The 20,431-nt window shown below is 39.1% G+C and overlaps 4 protein-coding genes across 5 annotated transcripts in view; 2 read left to right on the top strand and 2 right to left on the bottom strand.

Annotated features, from left to right (window-relative positions):
• The window catches only part of LOC149084030 (terminal uridylyltransferase 4-like), a 69,828-nt gene extending 65,128 nt beyond the window's left edge, over positions 1 to 4,700 (bottom strand). The window contains exon 1 of one of the 2 annotated variants that reach the window (XM_089234375.1): positions 4,494 to 4,700. The gene's annotated coding sequence lies outside the window, so the exon portion shown is untranslated. The remainder of the gene's footprint in view (positions 1 to 4,493) is intronic. The other variant, XM_089234376.1, reaches the window with a different exon arrangement.
• A 750-nt stretch (positions 4,701 to 5,450) lies between these two features.
• LOC149084029 (uncharacterized) lies at positions 5,451 to 7,802 on the top strand. The gene is made up of 2 exons (XM_089234373.1): positions 5,451 to 5,845; positions 7,568 to 7,802. The coding sequence occupies exon 1, from the start codon at positions 5,626 to 5,628 to the stop codon at positions 5,842 to 5,844; it is 219 nt and encodes a 72-aa protein (XP_089090499.1). The 5' UTR covers positions 5,451 to 5,625; the 3' UTR covers position 5,845; positions 7,568 to 7,802.
• A 3,573-nt stretch (positions 7,803 to 11,375) lies between these two features.
• Positions 11,376 to 14,276, bottom strand: LOC149084028 (uncharacterized). Its single transcript, XM_089234372.1, has one exon. It carries the CDS (start codon positions 14,194 to 14,196, stop codon positions 11,524 to 11,526), a length of 2,673 nt encoding a protein of 890 aa, XP_089090498.1. The 5' UTR covers positions 14,197 to 14,276; the 3' UTR covers positions 11,376 to 11,523.
• Positions 14,277 to 15,129: 853 nt separating this feature from the next.
• LOC149084027 (uncharacterized) lies at positions 15,130 to 15,747 on the top strand. The gene has a single exon (XM_089235250.1). It carries the CDS (start codon positions 15,130 to 15,132, stop codon positions 15,745 to 15,747), a length of 618 nt encoding a protein of 205 aa, XP_089091376.1.
• Positions 15,748 to 20,431: the final 4,684 nt, after the last annotated feature.

Below are 20,431 nucleotides of genomic sequence, written 5' to 3'. Positions count from 1 at the left end.
GCTAGAAATCAAAACTAAGTTGCCTCATCAAAAGATACAACTTTCTTAAAATTCACACGTTCACTCTTCACAGAGCGTGTGAAGAGTGAACTATACCTGTCAGTCATTGTGTGCTCGTTACTCGTGCAAAGAAAATGTCAAATTTTATTGTTCATTCAAGATGAACAAAATCCTTAAATCATGGTACAAGCGATGGCTTTCTTTCAATTTGAGCGCAACTCTGTTCCTATCGCCATGAGCAATTTACAGCTGAGTGAGTTGTGCTGGAGGTGTAAGCACCTATATACTGCTGTCTCTTTACATTTTTTCAGTGCTGTCATCTACATTTCAAATTATGAGTTAATTTTAATGATATCTGTACCATTGTAGGCCTGTCACTCTCTGTAACAAGACTTTTTGATAGGAAGACTGGCTTGCATTCAGGCCTCAAAGCTGAGAACCAAAAAAAAAACTTCAGCCAACCACCGCTGTGGTGCCGGTGGGATTCCAGCCCGAGTCCATGTGATGCAAATCTGTCACTAACAAGCAATGGCTACAAAAGCCTGACACGTTTTTGTGAGTCACCCTCTAATGAAGTGAAATATTATTATTAAGAGAATTTTCAGTAACCCAATTGCCCTGACGAATGTTACCTCTAATTTTTAGGTGGGAGAACCACACATTTCTCTCAGCAGTAATAGCAAGACAGCAGCAGATAAATCAATAGTACTAACTACAAATATATAACAGGAATTTGAATCATGGATAATTTTATTATTTGGGTATTGTTGTCACTAGGGCTAGGATTTATATGCTCTAAAAACTACTAAAAAATTCTCTATAAAAATGCATTTATGCTTTTAAAAAACTAAATATATATGCCCTAGAAAACAAAAAATATGTCCTAAATTTTTTTCTTTCTTTCATTCTTATCTCAAATAACATTAGCATATGATAACGAGAAGTGTTGGTGCAGTCTAAACTATTTTGAACCATTACTTATTTATAAGAAGAAAAATTCTTAGTTTTACTAACTAATCTTATCAAGCTAAAATTTTCTTCAAAAATTTCCCTTTTGAGTAAGTTTTTCCCCTCAAATCCGGAATTAATGTGCTGCCATCTATAGGTGAAAATATGTAGAAAAGTAGGGTATTTAGCTTTAGAAAAACATTGCACAAAATTAAAAAAAATAAAATAAATACATAAATAATTCTTTTTATTGATAAAAATTCTCAAAATTTCCCTCAAACGCTAAAAACTTTCTCCCATTTAACAATTTTTCCCACAAGTTACTATCACCAACATCGATTCAGATGATTAATATATTTAGAGCCACACACCAGTATTGTTGAAGAGCTAGTATTTTAATGTCATTGCTGATTGGTTGGAAATTTTTTACCGATCAGCAACTACATTAAATTTTTAATAAATAAAAATTCTAGCTCTAAAAGCTCTCATCAGAGGCAGGAACCGGGAAAATTAATCTGAATCCGGATGGGAGAAAAGTAAGAGAAAAATTTAATTTTTATTCAAAATTATAAAGTACTAGCTGATGTTCGGCGAAGTTGCCCATCCTCTAAAAAAATTATATATGTATGGCTTATTATTTCTTAATCAAAAAAAATTTGGCATCAAGTAAGAAAAAATTACTTTTATTTTTAAATATTTTAATTAAAAACTTCAGGCAATCGCTTGTGGATACACAATATTTTTTGTTTTTCCATCTGGTGTGTAGGTGTACAAATTTTTGGGATTACCGACACGAGCACAGTCTGTGTGAAAAACAGGGCTCAAGTAGGTTGATACCTGCCACGGCTAACGACTGGCCTTGCGCTTTGTTGATTGTCATGGCAAAAGATGGTTGAAGATTTTTCTGGAAATGTTGTTGAAGGAGGTGGTTGGAATACTTTTGCCAGATGCAGTTTTGAAAAGATTGAGTGCTGTATTGAATTCCTGTTTATTATTACAAATGTGTCCAAATCTACAAATTTGCGAAATGAGTGTGTTTCTGAATATTTTGGTGTTGATGTTTGAACGCCAGTGGCTTAAATGCACATTTTTGAAATGAAGAATTCAAAGTTGAATTTTGAAAATGAAAATGATCTCAAATTATAGCCATTGACCGAGAAGTTTAATATTTCATAAATATTTTTCACTTTTATTCTGTAATAATATTTTATTTTTTGGGTTTTATGATTGAAAGCCATGGATTTTTCGTCTACACTGTTACGAAAACAAATATCGCCTATAAGAAAAACTAATTATTATTTCGGCTGTTTTTATCTCTTAAAATAATGAAATCTGCCGCTGTGGTGGTCGAGTGGTCATAGTGACGGACTCGCATCGCGGGGATCTGGGTTCGAGCCCCACCGTCGCCACAGTGGTGGTCGGCTGAAGTTGGTTTTCTGTGGTTCCCAACTTTGAGGCGCAAATGCGAGCCGATCTCCCCGTTGAAAAGTCTCGCCACAGACCTACAAACAGTACAAATATTCAGTCACGACACATCACTCACTTCACTTCTGAGATATAGATGGCAGCACTGAAAAATCATACACAACACTAGATACGCACTCAGACTGTTAGGTACACACAATTACACTTCCGGCACAACTCACTAGGTAGGAAATTGCCTATGGCGATAGACCTGAGTTGTGCTCGGTTTGAAAAAAAAATAATAATAATAATGAAATCTGCTCATTTGTTACACATATGCTGAAAAAAAAACAATTTTTAAAAAAACCTTGACTTTTTTTCTGTTGTTTTGATGATTTTCATGATATTTTTTTCAAAATGGCGCACATGGAAAAGTTTATTTCTTACATTCATTTGCAAAAAAAAAACGAAGTACCATGGAGAAAGTGACTTTTCATTGAAATTAAATATGTGTAAAGCTCATACACACACAGATAAAGAAATGATTAAAAATTCAAAATTCGGACCCATCAATAGCCAGCAATTGCACATTAAATGTTTAAATCAGTAATTAGTGAACCCCACTCTGGCGGTGATGCATGCTTGTATATGTTGATGTAAGGAGTGATGAAGATTGATTGGTGTGCGCAAAGGGGGGCTTTTAGGTTCTAAACCCCCCCTCCCTCCTCGAGCCAAGATTAGTGTTATTTTGCAGGAAAAAATATAACTCCCCTCGACAAAATTCTGCGTACGCCTATGTAAATTCCTAATCTCTACATTCTGCTAGTCATTCATCAATTGTTGCGCCAGATTTGCACATTTTGGATGGTGCCCAAATCTGGCAGCTTACCATGTCCCATACATGTTCGATTGTCGAAAGGTCTGGTGACCTTGATGGCCAAGGAAGAGTATCAACAGCACGGGGGCAATCCAGAGATATGTGAGCCATGTGGGACCTGGCATTATCTTGTTGGAAAATGGACCCAGGGAAGATGTGCCATGAAAGGTAATGCAACTGGCCGCAGGATGTCATCGTCATATTGTTGAAAACATCAGTAGGCTACAATTTTCATCAATCATCATTCTATGGGGGGTCTTATAGTCACAGTTTAAATATAACCATTTTTTCTAATGGGATACCAGGCTGATATATGAATGAATTTTGCCTGCACTTCACTGTTTTTGGAAAGCACAGAATAGCAGTACCCCCTCTTGGCAATACATGATGCTAACTGTTGTAATTTGAATCATAATCAAGACTGCAACTAAAAACACAAATTTACTCTGGCGCCTGAAGATTGTGTCCATTTTGACATGGTGCATTAACAAATTGACCCACCTATCCAGTCACAGCACGGGGGCCTTAAGTGCGGAACCCCCCCCCCCCCAATCCGTGAAAATTAAATCTAGTGAAAATTAGTGTAAACATGCAAATTGAAAGGCACACCTTGAAAACATCTTTCCATTGGGACCATTATGCTCTTAAGACACACAGCCCTGGTCTCTCCCCCCCCCCCTCCCTCCAAAACCTTAAACAAACAAAAAAAACCTGATAAACTTAGTGTCCTTCCTAATCCAGTGCCTAGGGCACCAGACCTCCCCTAGTTGCAGTCATGTCTTAATTGTCATTTTGCTTCGCTGTTCTTGCTTGAAAATGGCCTTATTGTTATATTGCATGACAGAGTATTATACTTTTCATGTCAATATAGTGTCTGTATATTTTATTACACAAGTTATAGCTGTTGGCTAGAATGTCTAATTCCCGCTAGTGTATCGCCAAATCTAAGGTTCGAAAGATAATTGTTGGTTATGAACATCATAGCATTATAATTGATACTATAAATCTGCGAGTTTTTTAGTGTTACAACATATAAAATGTTCTGCAAGCGTCATATTTCTCATTTACAATGTACTTGTAATAACAAGTAATTTCTTCAACTGCAATAGCATAAAAAACACACCAATATTATGAATACACGGTAATAGAAAAACAACACACTCTATTGGTATATGTATATAATGTAAAGGGGAGAAAAAAATGTTTATAATATAAACTTGAAATTAAAACATCTCTATAAAGAAAAGGCACATGTGAGACTTACACTATAATTAAAACTAACAATTAAAAACTTGAAGGTTATGAGGTGGATTATTCACTCGCGTTTTAAAAATCGGCCTCTGCTACAAACATCCGGTTCAAGGCGAAGTTTGTAGCGCATTTTTTTCGAACTTGAAATGTTTTCATTATCATTATCAGATGTACACTATAGTTTTCATTTTGTATAGATTAAGACGGTGATGACTTTTAGTTTCGGTGATGCATTGATTTTGAAATTGATAGATTTTTAGCTTCACATCCTTGCACAAAAACATAATATATCTTTGGTATGATATGATTTATTTATAAAAACATTTATATTCATCTCCTAATTTTTTACAATTTATTATTATAAGCAGAATTTACTCGTGCAGTGTATATATTTTTTTTTTCAGAGGAATCGAAACTTTTGCTGACCATATTTTCTTAAAAGAAATATGAGGACTTCTGATTTTAAATATTGATAATGCAATTAATCATCTGAATTTAAGACATTTAAGTAATTTCAACAATTAGTTGAGTTTTTCTTTGCCGATACTTAGCGATGTTTCTTAAATTTCGCACTTTCGTATATAAATACGGTTTTTTAAGAGTTCATCCATGTGAAAACAACGGAACATTTTGATTTGTAAAAAGTATCCAAAACTACGGATTGTGAAATATAATTTTTTTTTTGTGCTCGGAATAATCCAACGTCTATTATTTTGGAAAAAAATCTATAAAAGAAATTGTTTCGAAAAATGGGAGCATCATGAGCGGAAATTTAACCGTAATCTTTCAGCCAAACCAAAACAGAAAGCCAAATCCTGGATGCTAGAAATACATGCTATATAGTGATTGGCTAGTGATGTTGTGTAAAAGTGACGTTTTCATTCGTTAGTTTCAGTCAAAATATACGCCTTTTTTTGTATGACGTCAAAAATAACAAATCAAATGCCTTATCATGCTATCTGTAAAGTCTAGGATCTGGAATATCCATGTACATGCACGACAGACACGAAACCTTCGAAAAACAAAAGTAAAAAAAAGAAAAACAGAAGGCAGCTAGTCACGCGTTGATAGTTGTTACAGCATATTGGTTGTTGTCCGTCTTCTGCTTGTTGAATTTCGTCGTCTTCGCTGAAGAAATTTCCACGATGTCCGAGAGTCATTTCGACGAGTACGAGCATTTCAATTACGACCAGGACAAGTACTTGTACTCTGGTCACAGCGGCAAGCAGCGCACCAAGAAAGAGGCCAGTGAACACACCAACCACCACGACCCCAGCGGACAGACTAGGAAATTGGTCACCAAGATGCAAAATACTGAGACCAACAGAAAAGATGTCCCCAAACCCACTACTAATAAGTCTTGAGGTAATAAACATTCAATTTATTTTTAAAGGGGATCTGGGAAGCTTCTTTTAAATTACATTTGATGGGTTAAATTTTTTTTCTGTTAGGTATGATGTGTTTAGATTTTCAATAAATTTTATGCTTGTAATGCAATGAAACTGAAAATCATGCATAATGATACCCTTTATAATGGTAATCATTGCACATGTAACAGTATTACTTTGTGGTTTTGCACCTTTCATACTCAATATTTTCCATGTACAGGGTGATCATAAAATAACATTACTTATATATATATAAGCCCATAGCGGCCACAAAAATCAGCTAATGTGGACGAAATTTGAGTGTTTCGAAGTATGTGCTCGAGAATGAAGAGAAACTCCTAGCTTTCACTGCCGCAGCAATGGGCGTTAAAGGAATTCAAACAGCAACCATAGGCGGACTTAACGGTGGGCACATGCCCTGTAAAACTGCAACTTTACTCTTTTTTTCTAATTTAAGGGGCACAATATTTTCCTCTTGGCCTAAGGCGACTTTAATCTTCTTCTGATTACAACACTTGCTTTTAAATCTCGCTAAGTGGTTAGTGCATTGAAAAATCATGAATGGTGTTGGAACATCACTTGTGGCATTAAAAATGCTGGTGCAAGACAAAGATGCATGGAAATGACCAGTGATCACATTATTATCGCATGAATCCCCAACCTTTGGATTAATGCACCAACCCCCTTGACAAATCTTCCTTTGTGTGCATCAGTATCTATGATAGTATAATAACGCTATTCGCTGGATAACAATATGAAAATTGATATTGCAATTTGATTTTTTTGAAATTTTGTTGCTATGTATGTAACTGTGAAAACTACGGTTTTGTTCTCGCTTCATTCTCGAGAGCACACCCTGAAACACCAATATCCTGAAATTCATCTGTGAGTTGCTCTGTCCTTGTCTTAGGCTGGGATTACACTAAAAGTTTCATATTTAAAAGATCTTTTGCAAAACTTGAGAAAAACAACTAGTAAGCCTATTGGTTCTATTTGCAGCAAATGTAACTAATATGCTTATTGGTTACATTTTTCAAGTTTTACAAAAGAACTATTATATATTAAGAGATAATAAAAAGATTATAAAGCAATTATAAAAGAACTATTATAAAAATTTATAGTGTAATCCTGACCTTAGGCTGATTTTTATTAGAATGGTTGAAAAATTAATATTGTGAAGCATATAAGACTTGACAAGCCATCAAGGCAGGTGCTGGTTTTATTTATTTTTTTCACTAACAGGGTTCAGCCAAAATTTAAGTGTTTTCAAACCCCTTCTTAAAATTCAGCATCTTTTATGAAATTTAGGGTCATTTTCACAAAAACAGGACCCTGCAAAAAAAGGATGTACAGTCAAACCTCGTTAATGAATCACTCTTGGGAGAGCAAAAATATGACAGTAAGCGGAGTGACTCGTTAAACGGAGTAAACCCTATCTGTGTCAATTCCTGCCTGAGGACAATTGCGACTTCCAATAAGTGACCCGGTAAGCAGAGTGACGTGTTAACCGGGTGATGCACTAACAAGGTTTGACTGTACTGATGCCTGAGCATATTTTCATTCTAAGGAAAATAGTCCAAAGCAATTGTAATTGAAAAACAGTTGTAATTGAACAACACTTGAACAAACTGTTTTTCTTGTTCGTACTAATAAATTTGCTAAGGTGATAATCAGTTTGTTTCTTTTTTTTCCTTTGCAGGATTTTGACCTCTGATGAATGCTCAACATGATGCGATCACATAAGACATCAAAAGAAAAACGAGTTCGAGAAAACCTTTTTTTTTATGTTGAGTTTTTTTTTTTTTTTTTAAACTGAAGCATTCTTTTTGTTCCTGTGTAAGAGGACCATATTTTGACTGAAACGATGACTTATAAAGACCATCGCTTGTACTTATTCAGTGTACTTTAATGTGTTAATAAATATTTTCAATAAATTGTTTGTATGATTTGTACTATTGTGAAAGGAACTACATCCAATGAATGATCAAATTAGCTAATGTCAGTTTAACCTACAGGATGACCCGACCCTCTACAGACAAATGAGGGTGATGATGACTTACAAATCGGACTACAAAGGAATTTTTAATCCTTCTGGTGATATAAGGTTACCATATTGTGCTGATTTTTCCAATTAAGGTATACACGTGTATTCCCAGAAGAGGGTGAAGACCCTTGGTTATATTAGAAAAATCCTTTTTCCTTGACATTTATCACAACAGAGGGACTGGATATGAAGCAGAGGCAAAGATGAGTTTTGGAAAGAAATTTCACATGGTGGAGTGCAAGAAGATGGCAGTTTCATTCCTTGCAGTTGTATATGAATTCCCCCCCCCCCCCATGTAATATAGTCTTTCATATTTTGTATGTATCACCCACTTTTCTTTTCAGTGTCCACTCTGTGGGCCATGTGACATACTAAAGTATATTTTTAAGTCTAATACTGCTGCTGGAGTGAAGGCTACCAGAATAGTAGGGGGCCTTCAGTGTATTTGCAGACCCCAAATTATTTGTCCTCCACCAATTCTTGAGTTGTGTGTATGGTAAGTCTGTCCATTCCTATTGTTTATTTTTTTTGGGGGGAGAGGGGCCAGATTGGGAAAAATATTGCTGTTTTTTATTCTGATTTGCTTTTGACACTAAGGCCAGGTGAAGTTGGTTTTCTGTGGTTCCCACCTTCAAGGCACAAATACGAGCCGATCTTTCTTATTTTTGAAAGTCTTATCTCGGAGAGCAACAGGCTTGCATCGGTACTTCACTGGTAGTTTTAAATACAGATGGCAACACTATAACAAGCATTAAAGAGGGAAACTTCATGTTAGGTTCACAACACATGTACTCTCAGCTTCCAGTATGACCCATGTTAACTGCCCGAGTGGTAGGATGTTTGTCTTTCCCCTCCCCATTAAGGTCTAGGGGAAAGAACAAGTTCTTTACCTACTGAGCATGGGGGACGATCACTGATAGATGGTGCTTTCATTTGCCACCTAACTTCACCGGTAGGAAATTTCTGTGTACAATATGACCAAGTTGGTCTTCTGTCACCTGCTTATATCTCTTCATTGAGACAGCTGCTAGCCACAATCTGGTTAGGAGGAGTACTTATCGGTACGCATACTGAAAAACCCCAAAAAATTAAGAGTTCTCAGACATTAATTTCATAATCACGTATCAAAAATTTCAGGCACAATATTAATTTTTTATCAAAGAAACGGATGTTTTCTGGATATTATGCCGAGGTAAACTTTGAAAGAAAAGTCATGGTCTCCAGGCCGTTGGGTAAGCATCCTACCATCTACACCACTGAAGACACGACCCAGCCTTCCTTATTTCACACACTGTGGCATCTCTTAACTTCAGCAAAATTTTAGTCATGATGGCATCTTGAGATTTATTCCGAACGAAGTAATATGTGTATACAGTGCATAGAAGGCTTATATGCCTAGGAATATTTAGTGTGCATACCACTAGGAAATGTATTGTACAGACAGTGGCATCTGAGTCCAGCAGAAATTTGTGGCATGCCCCCCCCCCCTTCCCAGGATTGGTTGAAAATCAAAACTTCCTACATGGAAACTAACGACGAGCACCCGACCCGAAACATTGGATATCACTGGGTAAAGGTACATACTCAAAGAAATGGCTGAGATGGTGACTTTTATGGCCCTACTCAGTTTATCCACCATTGCTGATTGTTATTATAGCCAGGGCTGCAACTGGGGGGGGGGGGGGTAGTAATTGGGTCGTTTCCTGGGAGCTGGACTAGAAGGAGCATCGTAAAATTCAGCCTTCGATTGCTCTTTCTACATCAGTGTTTCTCAGCGGCCTGGTTTGACTGATGGCAACTACCAGGCCACAAGTGATTCACTGTTTCATTTTTTCTTATTTATTTTCCATTAGTGATGTTGTATGACAGAGGTCTTCCACTCACAAAAAAGTAATCAACCGGACCCCACACTCCTATATTACACAGGGTGTCAAAAATATGTGCTTGCCCCAGATGACAAAGTATCTACCAGTAGAGGTACCCATACCTTGTAAGTGCTATATATATATATATATTTTTTTTTTTTTTTAACAAATTGCTGTATAGTAACACTGGTAAACAAGGTTTTTGTTTCTTGGACACTGAGTACTGTTTCTTACGTATTTTTCTATGTTGTTTCTGTCGTCAGAAATCGTCCATCAGGCACCAGTTTTCCGCAATTGCATTTTCTATTGTTAAGGGTTAGCTTAACCAGCTTTAGCTGCCACGATCCCCAATTTGAACACCTTTTTTTCGAAGGAAGATGACTTAGTCTATTGTAATGATGTCGATGCTCTGTACGTTGCATTGGGGAATCAATATAATCCACTAGGTTATTCAGATTCCTCTAAAACCAGCTTGAAAGCAGGACTTTTGCACAATGGTAACGTAAACCCCTCCATTCGCATCGCTTACGGGGCCCACATGATGGAGACATATGAAAACATGAAAGTTTTATTACGGATGGTTCAGTATGAAAGACATGCCTGGCACTTTTGCGGAGATTTGAAAGTCATTGCCCTTGTACTTGGTCTTCAACTAGGATATACCTAATTTTGCTATTTCTTGTGCGTGTGGGACATCAGAGATAGACAAAACCATTACGTAAAAAAACAATGGCCACCAAGATGACAGCTCATTCCGGGAACCAAAAATGTCGTCAGTCAGCTCCTGGTGGATCCCCAAAAAGTCTACCTGCCACCTCTACACATTAAACTGGGATTGATGAAAAATTTTGTAAAAAGGAGTGAATTGTAGTGGCGATGGTTTTAGCTTTCTAAAAAACAAATTTCCACGGGTCAGTGACGCTAAAATCAAGGAAGGCATATTTGTTGACATTCAAATTCTCAAATTAATGAACGATGCTGAGTTTGATTCCACCATAAATGAGCAAGAAACACCAGCATGGGAGTCATTTAAGAAAGTAGTCCAGAACTTTCTTGGAAATAACAAGACGGACAAATATAAGGACCTTTTGGAGGAATTACTTCAGAACTATAAAGCTCTTGGTTGCAATATGTCACGGAAGATACATTTTCTTCATTCACATTTGGATTTTTTCCCAGAAAACCTAGGTGATGTTAGCGACGACCACGGCGAGCAATTCTACCAGGACATATCCATCATGTAATCGCATTATCAAGGCAAGTGGAGCCCAAACATGCTGACCGATTACTGTTGGACATTAAAAAGAGATATTCCTGCTGCAAAATACAGAAGAAAATCATGTAAAAATACCTTTTGAACTGCCATTAATATTAGAAGTTAAGTCATTTTAAATTGTAAGCAAATGCGAAAAATATACATTTTTCAAATTTTAACCGTGTATTACCCAAAAACTATGCCTGACACACAGTCTGAAAGCAGATTCGGAATCAGTGGGGAAAATACTATAGGAATGACCCTATTTGATCAAAGAAACACGAAAAAAGTGAAATTTTGTTTACCAGTGTAATTCCTGTTGTCACTAAAAAAGAATCGCCACCATGGTAAAAGCAAGTTTATATGACATCCAAATAGAGTTTCTTATAGAGCTTATACAGATAGAATGACTTAAATAAATAAATTGGTAATGCGAGAGTTCCGATACATCACATGAAAAAAAGTGAACTTCAAACATAATGTTAGCTTGATCACAACTCATGACAACTCCCAAATTTTTTGTTCCAGTCTGCATAAATTCCCAAATCCCTGTCGCTAACGCTAGCTTTGACTTGGTTCAAGGCCTCCAAAAAATCAGTCAAAACTATTGGACGGACTTCGTCCGGAGTTACTGTCGCAATATGATCGAAATCGATGGACCTAATCGGACCCAATGATGCTTCTTTACATAAGTTCGTCATATCTGCACCAGAGTAGCCATCAGTTCTATCGCAAACGGTATTGATATCGTTTTCAGTGAGTTCGTTTTTCTCGTTCGTCATCAGCATCTTGATGATTTGTTTCCTAGCATGCGGTTCTGGTAGAGGGATATAAAGACGTTTCACTAGCCGACGTCTCGCAGCTTCGTCGAGCTCCTGTGGCCTGTTTGTCGCCCCTACTATCAACAGTTTCTCTTCGCTCTCTGTCTTAACACCATCAAACTGGACTAAGAATTCTGTCTTGATTCGCCTGGACGATTCATGTTCCGTTTCCGATCTCTGAGTGAGAAGTGAATCAATTTCGTCTATGAATATGACAGCTGGTTGATAACAACGAGCAACACCAAAGAGGGCTCTGACTAATTTCTCACCTTCTCCGACCCATTTTGACCCCAAAGAAGAGGCACTGATCGAAAAGAAGGTTGATTTTGACTGACTTGCAATGCATTTGCCTATTAGAGTTTTACCAGTTCCGGGCGGACCAAATAGCAGGATTCCTTTTGGAGGGCCACGGAGACCCGTAAATATATCAGGTCGAAGAATCGGCCACACCACGATCTCCTTCAATGTCTTCTTGACGAATTCAAGCCCAGCTATATCATCCCACTGTATGGGATTACCGTGATCCATGATCTCGTCCATCATTATTCCTACCATCTTAGGATCGATGTTCTTCAGGTTATCATTACCAGAAAGTTCTTCGGGAATTGTATACTTTGTCTGAAGCGTCTTTTCTTCTTCCTTCTTATTGAAAGGCGATACATACTTCGAACTAGGCCCACGAGTTCCAAGGCATTTGCGAGTCACTGTTGACTGCTGAACATTACCATCTTTGGACGATTTCTGTACGCCCATCATTTGCCTAGCTGTTCTAAATGGGTTGTTAGGAGGGCGAGCATCACCTGTACAGCTGTTGTCTTGTTGCGTTTCCTGTAGTTTTGGCCTTTTGATGTTTTGACGGCTGTTTTGTGTATTTTCAAGAAATCGTTTCTGCTCGCCATTGACATTACCAAAGAAATCTTTAGACTTATAGGAAGAACTGTCCATCCTCGATGCACTAGGCTGTTGCTGTAATCTTGCACCACGTTCCAATGTAAAGTTTGATCGATCTTTGGCGACATCTATTGGTGCTTTAAACTTTTCTGTGTTCATCTGCATGCCACTCCTCGAATGTTGCCCCACTGATTGATTAACGGGTTCATTGCTTTTGGCATAACGTTTCTGCCCTTCAAGACCTCTTCCATTCCCCTCGAACCTTTTAGATTTACACACATCATCCATCTTCGTTGAACTGCCCCATAGTTCAGATTTCCTATTTTGGTTTGATGGAAAGTTCCGTTCATCTCTGATAGCATTGCCAGAGTTGAAACGTTTCTCTTTGTAAGAATCCATTTTCGGACATTCCTCCGCAGCTGAAGCAACCTTAGGCTCATTCACGTTCGAATTCTTTAAACATGACATAACAAATTTATTCGAGTCATTCATACATTTATCCATGGCGGCAATTGAATGACAAAAAGATATTTTAAAATTTTCCGCGAACGACTTACAAATTCCAGACAAGGTTTTTTCATCCTCAACCTCAGGAACCTCCACACATGGATTATCAACAGCCGAAAAATCATGATAAAACCGTAAGATATCTGCTAACTTTTCTTCTATGACATCTGAATTTACGCCGTATAATCCATCTGAAAACCTCGAACCACATTTTCTTCGCTCGTTTTTCTCAGCATTTCCCGAAGAATCATCACCATCAACAAAATCCATATCAAATGAGACGTCACCGTCGAGACATTCTCCTCCAGAAATATTATCCTCTACACTCGGCCGTTGTCCAGCCACATTCGCTTTCACGAAATCAGATAGATGGAGTTTCGTAATAGACTCCGGAACCATACTCTTCAGAGCCGAGTCACTCAGCGTCTCAAAAATTGATGTCCAACCAGATTCTGTACTTTCTTTCCCATTCTTGAAGTTGCTCTTTCCATTTTCCTCACATTTCTCAATATAATTGTTCAAGCAAAAAGGATTATCAACTATACACGAATAGTTATTCAACAATCCTTTCTTCTTCTCCAAATGCACATCAAAGGGTTCGGCTTTGCTTCCATGGTCACCGGATCCACATGTTGGTGTAGCTGTTTCGTCATCGCTGTATAAAGCTGAGAATACAGCTCGTTTCAAGTTGGCAACTTCATGGTAATCTTGGGTCTCTTTGCCCAAGAGATAAGCGTTTTTACAAACCGTCTCCCAAAACGGTTTCTCAACGTCCCCCTTTTCACGCTCTCCCTTACCATCATCATCATCGTGGTTGGCCTTTATATTCCAATCCAAAGGAATTTTGAAATTCGATGGAAATTCCAGATCTTCTCCTTGAATTTCTTCCTTGATCTTAGAAATCTTTTCGTTTTTATCGAGGAGATAAACTTTATCATCGAACATTTTTGATCTATATCATCTTTTAATAGGTCACCGATCTCATAGGGACGAGGGGAACTAATAGAACGTTGTTTATATTATTTTCCCGCTCTTTTGGTCAATGGGTGTTGCCAGATACCGTAATCATAAAATAATTATGCGGTGGGATTTAGGAAGGAAAATGGATTAGAGAAGAAAAATTATAAAACTACGATTTTCAAGAGATTTTTTTTTTTTTTTTGCAATTATTTTTCCTGTTGTTTTTTTTTTAATACTTTACTTTACACATGTTTTTTTGAAGTATCGGATCTAGATGGGGTCAAGGCCGTTTATATTTGCATTGGTGCGATTACGAATACTTGAAAATTTCGGGAAATAGTGCCAGGCTCAAGATTATTAATTTGAAACTCCTGCAGCGGCCCACTGATTAATGACTAAAGACGCGCCGGGTGCAAATGTGCGTGTAGGAAAAGAAAAAGTGCAGAGGAGAGACGAAAGAAGAAAACTGTTACGCTGACAGTCTACATGAGCATCGGAGGGCGTCGGTTATCTCTATTGGAACTCCGTCTAAAATTTGTTGTCTTCATGTATGATACGACAATCATCTAGAATTGTGAATAATAATAGTATTATGATTATGTGTTAAATAATATTGTTAATAAACGGAAGCTTAGGATATTCTTCGACGTACGTATCCTTTAGTGGAGACTTAATGAAAAGATCGCGCAACCTTCAAGCAGCGGAAACAACGAGGGATAACAATATGGCCGTCAACATCGTGCTTCTTCTTCTACAGGTGTCCATCATCAGCGAACGATAAGCCGAGTGGTTCCCTGTCTCCGCTCTGCCAGATAACTAAGTAAGCTCAGCGTGTACAATATTTTTTCTTCGTGTTATGTCCCTAGCGTAGGCGATTCAATTTCATTCTAGATTTTGTATTTATTCATTGTCATCAACATGACCAATACCCCGGACAGGTCCACGGAGATAGACAGGGTAGCACTTAAACTACCACAATTTTGGGACAAAGATGCTGACTTATGGTTTATAAATATTGAAGCGCAATTCGCTCTCGCTAATATTACCCGGGATCAGACAAAGTATTATGCTGCAGTTTCTGCCCTAAATTCTGAAGTATTGTCGTATGTCAGTGACATTGTGAGGAATCCCCCGGCCGAAAATTTATATCTTACGCTCAAGGAGAGACTCGTGGCTGAATTTTCCGACTCGGAACAAAAACGAGTGAAAGATTTGCTATCAAATGCGGTCTTAGGCGATGACAAACCCTCTCATTTGTTGAGAAAAATGCGCCAATTGGCCAATGACAAAGTTGATGCAGAATTCCTCAAAACATTGTGGATACAAAGGTTACCCAAAGAGACCCAAGCAATTCTGTCAGTTTCCGATGGAAATCTTGACAAGTTAGCTCAAATGACTGACAAGATCTTGGAACTAAACCCACACTATGTAGCCGAAACACAGTGTCGCTTAGGTAAATTAACTGAAAACACAGAACTAACAGACTTGCGAACTCAAATTTCGGCACTAACTGAGCAAGTAAACCGTCTCTCATGAGATGGACAGAGAGGGCCAAGAAGCTATAGCCGTGAACATTCATACAACAGACGGCGAGCACTGCCAGAAGGTATATGCTGGTACCATTTCAATTTCGCTGATAAAGCCTATAAAAGCCAGCAACCATGCAACTGCAACAGTCAGGGAAACTAAACCAGAAATCACATGTGGCGGAGTGTGATTTCAAATCCAATTCCTCTAGCCGCCTATTCATTCATGATCCAACTTCACGTCGACATTATTTAATTGACAGTGGTAGTGATGTTTGCGTTTTGCCCTACAAGTCGGGTATGTTATTTGTTGCACCATCATGCTTATTATATTCTGCTAGCAACAGCCCCATCAAAACATTTGGCACCAAGATGATTTCAGTCAGCCTCAATTTACGCCGTGAATTCCGGTGGCCATTTATCATAGCTAACGTTAGCAAACCTATCATAGGTGCTGATTTTCTGAAACATTATGGATTGTTGATTGATTTGAAAAATTCTTGCCTCAGGGACCCTTTAACTAGATTAGCTAGCAAATGCTCTACTATCAACAGTCCAGAGATGAGCGTTACACTCATAGCCACTGAAGAAAAGTTCAAGGAAATTTTCTACAGATACATCTAATGCGAAACACAACACGGTACACAGAATCATTACAAAGGGACAACCTGTTTTTTCACGCCCCCGGCGTTTAAATCCCAAGCTGCTGGAAGTGGCAAAAAGAGAATTTTGGATTATGCTTGAACAAGGAATTTGTAGATCCAGTAAATCTAATTGGTCTAATCCTTTTCACATGGTTCCAAAACCTAATGGAAATTTTCGTCCTACGGGTGACTATCAGGCTTTAAATAAACAAACACAAAAGGACCGCTATCCACTACCTCACATACAAGATTTTTCCCCGACATTATTTGGCAAAAACATCTTCTCAAAAATTGATTTGACCAGGGCATATCATCAAATGCCTGTTCATCCAGATGACGTGCCGAAGACGGCCATTACAACCATTTGGTGTTTTTGAGTTTTTATATATGCTCTTTGGACTATCGAGCGCTGCTCAGACATTCCAACGCTTTATACACGAAGTTTTGTATGGCTTCGATTTTGCTTTTGCTTACTTCGACGATATTCTGATCAGCAGCTGTTCAGAAGATGAGCATGTCAAACATCTTGACATGGTGTGCAAACGACTCTCCGAGTATGGTATCAGAATTAATGTAGACAAATGCATTCTAGGAGCAAAAGAACTTCCTTTCTTGGGGTATCTGGTGAAGTGACAAAGGTATCACAACTCTCCCAGACAGAGTTGAGGCGATTCTCAAATTTGAGCGTCCCAAAACAATCGCCGTCTTAAGACGATATTTAGGCTTATTAAATTATTACCGTCGCAACATTCCACATGCAGCATTTTCTCAAGCATTATTATTATGTACACATTTACAAGGCACAAAAAAATCTGATAAAACGGAAATAATTTGGACACCTGAGTCCTCGAGAGCTTTTGAAGAATCCAAACACCACTTAGCCGAGGCGACTCTACTCCACCATCCTTCTCCAAATGCGGAGTTGACATTGTATGTTGATGCATCTGATTTTGCCATAGGCGCTGCCTTGCATCAAGTCACTTCAACCGGCCTAGAACCTTTAGGTTTCTTTTCCCGCAAACTCTCAGACACAGAAAAAAACTACTCAGCTTATGATGGAGAGTTGCTAGCTGCCTATGCGGCGATCAAGCATTTTCGTTTCATGGTCGAAATGTATAATTTTGTGCTATATACGGACCATAGGCCGCTCGTTTTTGCTTTCTCGTAGAAGAACGACAAATGTCCTCCACGCCTATATAGGTCAGTTTACAACCGACATCAGACATGTCAAAGGAATAGAGAATATTCCTGCCGATACTTTCTCTAGAGTCGATACCATAACATGTCCAAATCCAATAGATTATAAAGGTATGGCGGACGCACAACTTGCTGACAAGGAACTGTTATCACTATTAGCTGACGAACATTCATCATTAAACTTGAAAAAGTTAAAACTTCTTGATGGCCCTGTCGAATTATATTGTGACATTTCCACAGGCAAAATTCGCCCATTCGTACCAAAGTCCTGGAGATACTACATTTTCACTTCCTTGCACAATTTGGCACACCCAGGCACCAAAGCTTCAATTAAACTCATCACAGACAGGTTTATTTGGCCAAAAATAAACTCCGATTGTAATAAGTGGCATACCCTGTCAAAGGTCAAAAATAATCAAACATACGAAAAGTCCAGTTACAAATATCACGGTCAGCAATTCACGTTTTCATCACATCCACATTGATTTAATAGGACCTCTGCCTACTTCAAACAATAGCGCGTACTGTTTGACAATGATCGATAGATTCACTAGGTGGGTAGAGGCACCAAATATAGAGGCACTTACAGTGGCCAAAGCACTATACCGCTCATGGATATCTCGTTTCGGCATCCCAGCTGCCATCACCACCGATCAGGGACGACAATTTGAATCACGCCTTTTCCGATCCCTAGCCATGCTATTGGGCATTAAACATACACACAGCACCGCTTTCCATCCGCAAGCCAATGGTCTCATAGAGAACTGGCACCGAACACTCAAGTCCTCGCTAAAAGCTTACTTGACGGAGCGGTGGACTGAAACGCTTCCAACTGTCTTACTGGGATTGCGATGTACTTACAAGGTAGATCTACAGGCCACACCGAGGGAACTGGTATATGGACAAACAATTCGTCTTCCAGGAGAATTCTTCGATGAAATATCTAGTGACATAACTAGTCCAGAGTTCGTGAAGGAACTTCGACATACTATGAAAAGTTTATCGCCAACTCAAACAGGATGTCACGGAAAGCCGAAGGTTTTCGTTCACCAAGAACTCAGTTCATGCAGTCACGTTTTCCTCCGGCATGACGCAGTTTGAGCCCCACTACGACCACCATACGATGGGCCGTTTCCGCGCCTGGTGGTCTAGAGCGGCAATTCGGAGGGCTTACATGTTTAAGGAATGAGGCGGTTGACGACAAACACTTCCTTCTACAGTTCAAAGATATAATTAACATTTATTATACAATTAAATTTACAAACCTACAAGAACGAGTGCACCGCGAGACTGTCCCGTTTGAGTGGTAAAATCCCAAGTCCAATTCCACCATCGCGCAGGCACGCTATTTTCTCTACTACAGCGCCATCCAGTGGTGGACGCTGTCGCCACAGTACCCCTCCCCTAAGTGACGGAGTCACATCGTGGAGTAATTTAGTCTATCCGGAGCTCGGACTATTCTTCCGGAACGGGTACGCTGAGTCGGAATAGTAGTGGGCGCAAACGTCACGTGTCGGGTGGTTGGAATAGTCGCCATCTGCTGTTCTGGTATTGATGGAACTTCGATGTCCAGGTACTGGTCGTTGAGAAGATAGGCCGGTTTGATTCGGTCGATCGAGATGACGGATTCCCTGTTCTTGACACGTACACGGAAAATTTTTTCGGACCGCGACAGCACTTCGAAGGGACCTTCGTAGGTCTGTTGTAGAGGGCTTCGGTGCGAACGAAAACGTGTGTACAGGTGGCTTGTACAGGTACATCAAGGTTTGTGTCTCTTAGGCAAATACGAATTTGCCCGCTTGAACTTCGGGATGCAAGGTGCCGCATCATCATACCAGATGTTTATGGACACGGTGCTACGTGGTCTACCCTTCACATTCTGCTATCTCGACGACATCTATGTGTACAGTGCCTCACCCGACGACCACAAATATCATCTGGAAGAAGTTTTCCGACGTCTTGATGCCTACGGTCTCGTGCTCAATGCCAACAAATCAGTCCTGGCTGTCCCTGAACTGACTTTCTTGGGCTATACCATCAACGCTCACGGTCTCAAACAACTCGCCAACATAGTTGCTGTCATCAAAGACTATCCACCGCCTAAAACATTAAAACAGATAAAACGTTTCCTTGGTATGATCGCATTCTACAAAGATTCATCCCACTATGTTCTCATATCATCGATCCGCTCCAACGTTGCCTGAAAGGTAAATACAAGTCAACACACGGACGACCAGCTGAAAGCTTTCACTGACATCAAGCAAGCGCTCGCCGACGCAACTCTGCTTACTCATCCGCATCCGAACTCTCGACTTTTTCTGCTTATCGATAATAGTGGTACGCATGCTGGGGCCGCTCTTTGCGACAGAGTGATCAAGAAAATTACAATGGGATGGCACAGGGCCGGAACTAGAGGGGGGGGGGGCAATTGCCCCGGGTGGCAGAAAACCATTATAAAATCTTCGAATTTTACAGTGGTAGGGGTGGAAAACCATGTTAGCTCTCCAACACAAAAAATCTTAGTTACCGCCTTGGGGATGAGAAAACGACGGCCAAATCATAAATTCGCTTCTGTTCAGACAGCAAGGTGGTCAGTGACGAGGTGGTGTAGTCAGTGACGAGCAAACAAAAAAAGTGACTTAGAGAATGTGCGCGCATGCCAGTGATCATTAGAGTGATCTATAAAGTTTTTGAGCAACCAGGACCAGATCTTGAATTCTGTGAATTACGTGGTCGCAGAAGGCCCTCAATGAAGGAATGATTTTTTAGGGCTGAAGGAGAGGCGGGGGCGACTTTTTATCATCAAAATATTATTTGCTCACACATTTGAAAAATGTCCAGAACCGGCCGTGT

Source organism: Pholcus phalangioides, unplaced genomic scaffold (genome assembly GCF_987345545.1).
Source record: "Pholcus phalangioides strain wild (caught in Gottingen) unplaced genomic scaffold, Ppha-v1.0 ptg000008l_1, whole genome shotgun sequence".
Classification (NCBI taxonomy): domain Eukaryota; kingdom Metazoa; phylum Arthropoda; class Arachnida; order Araneae; family Pholcidae; genus Pholcus; species Pholcus phalangioides.
This window is presented reverse-complemented; position numbering and strand designations above follow the sequence as displayed.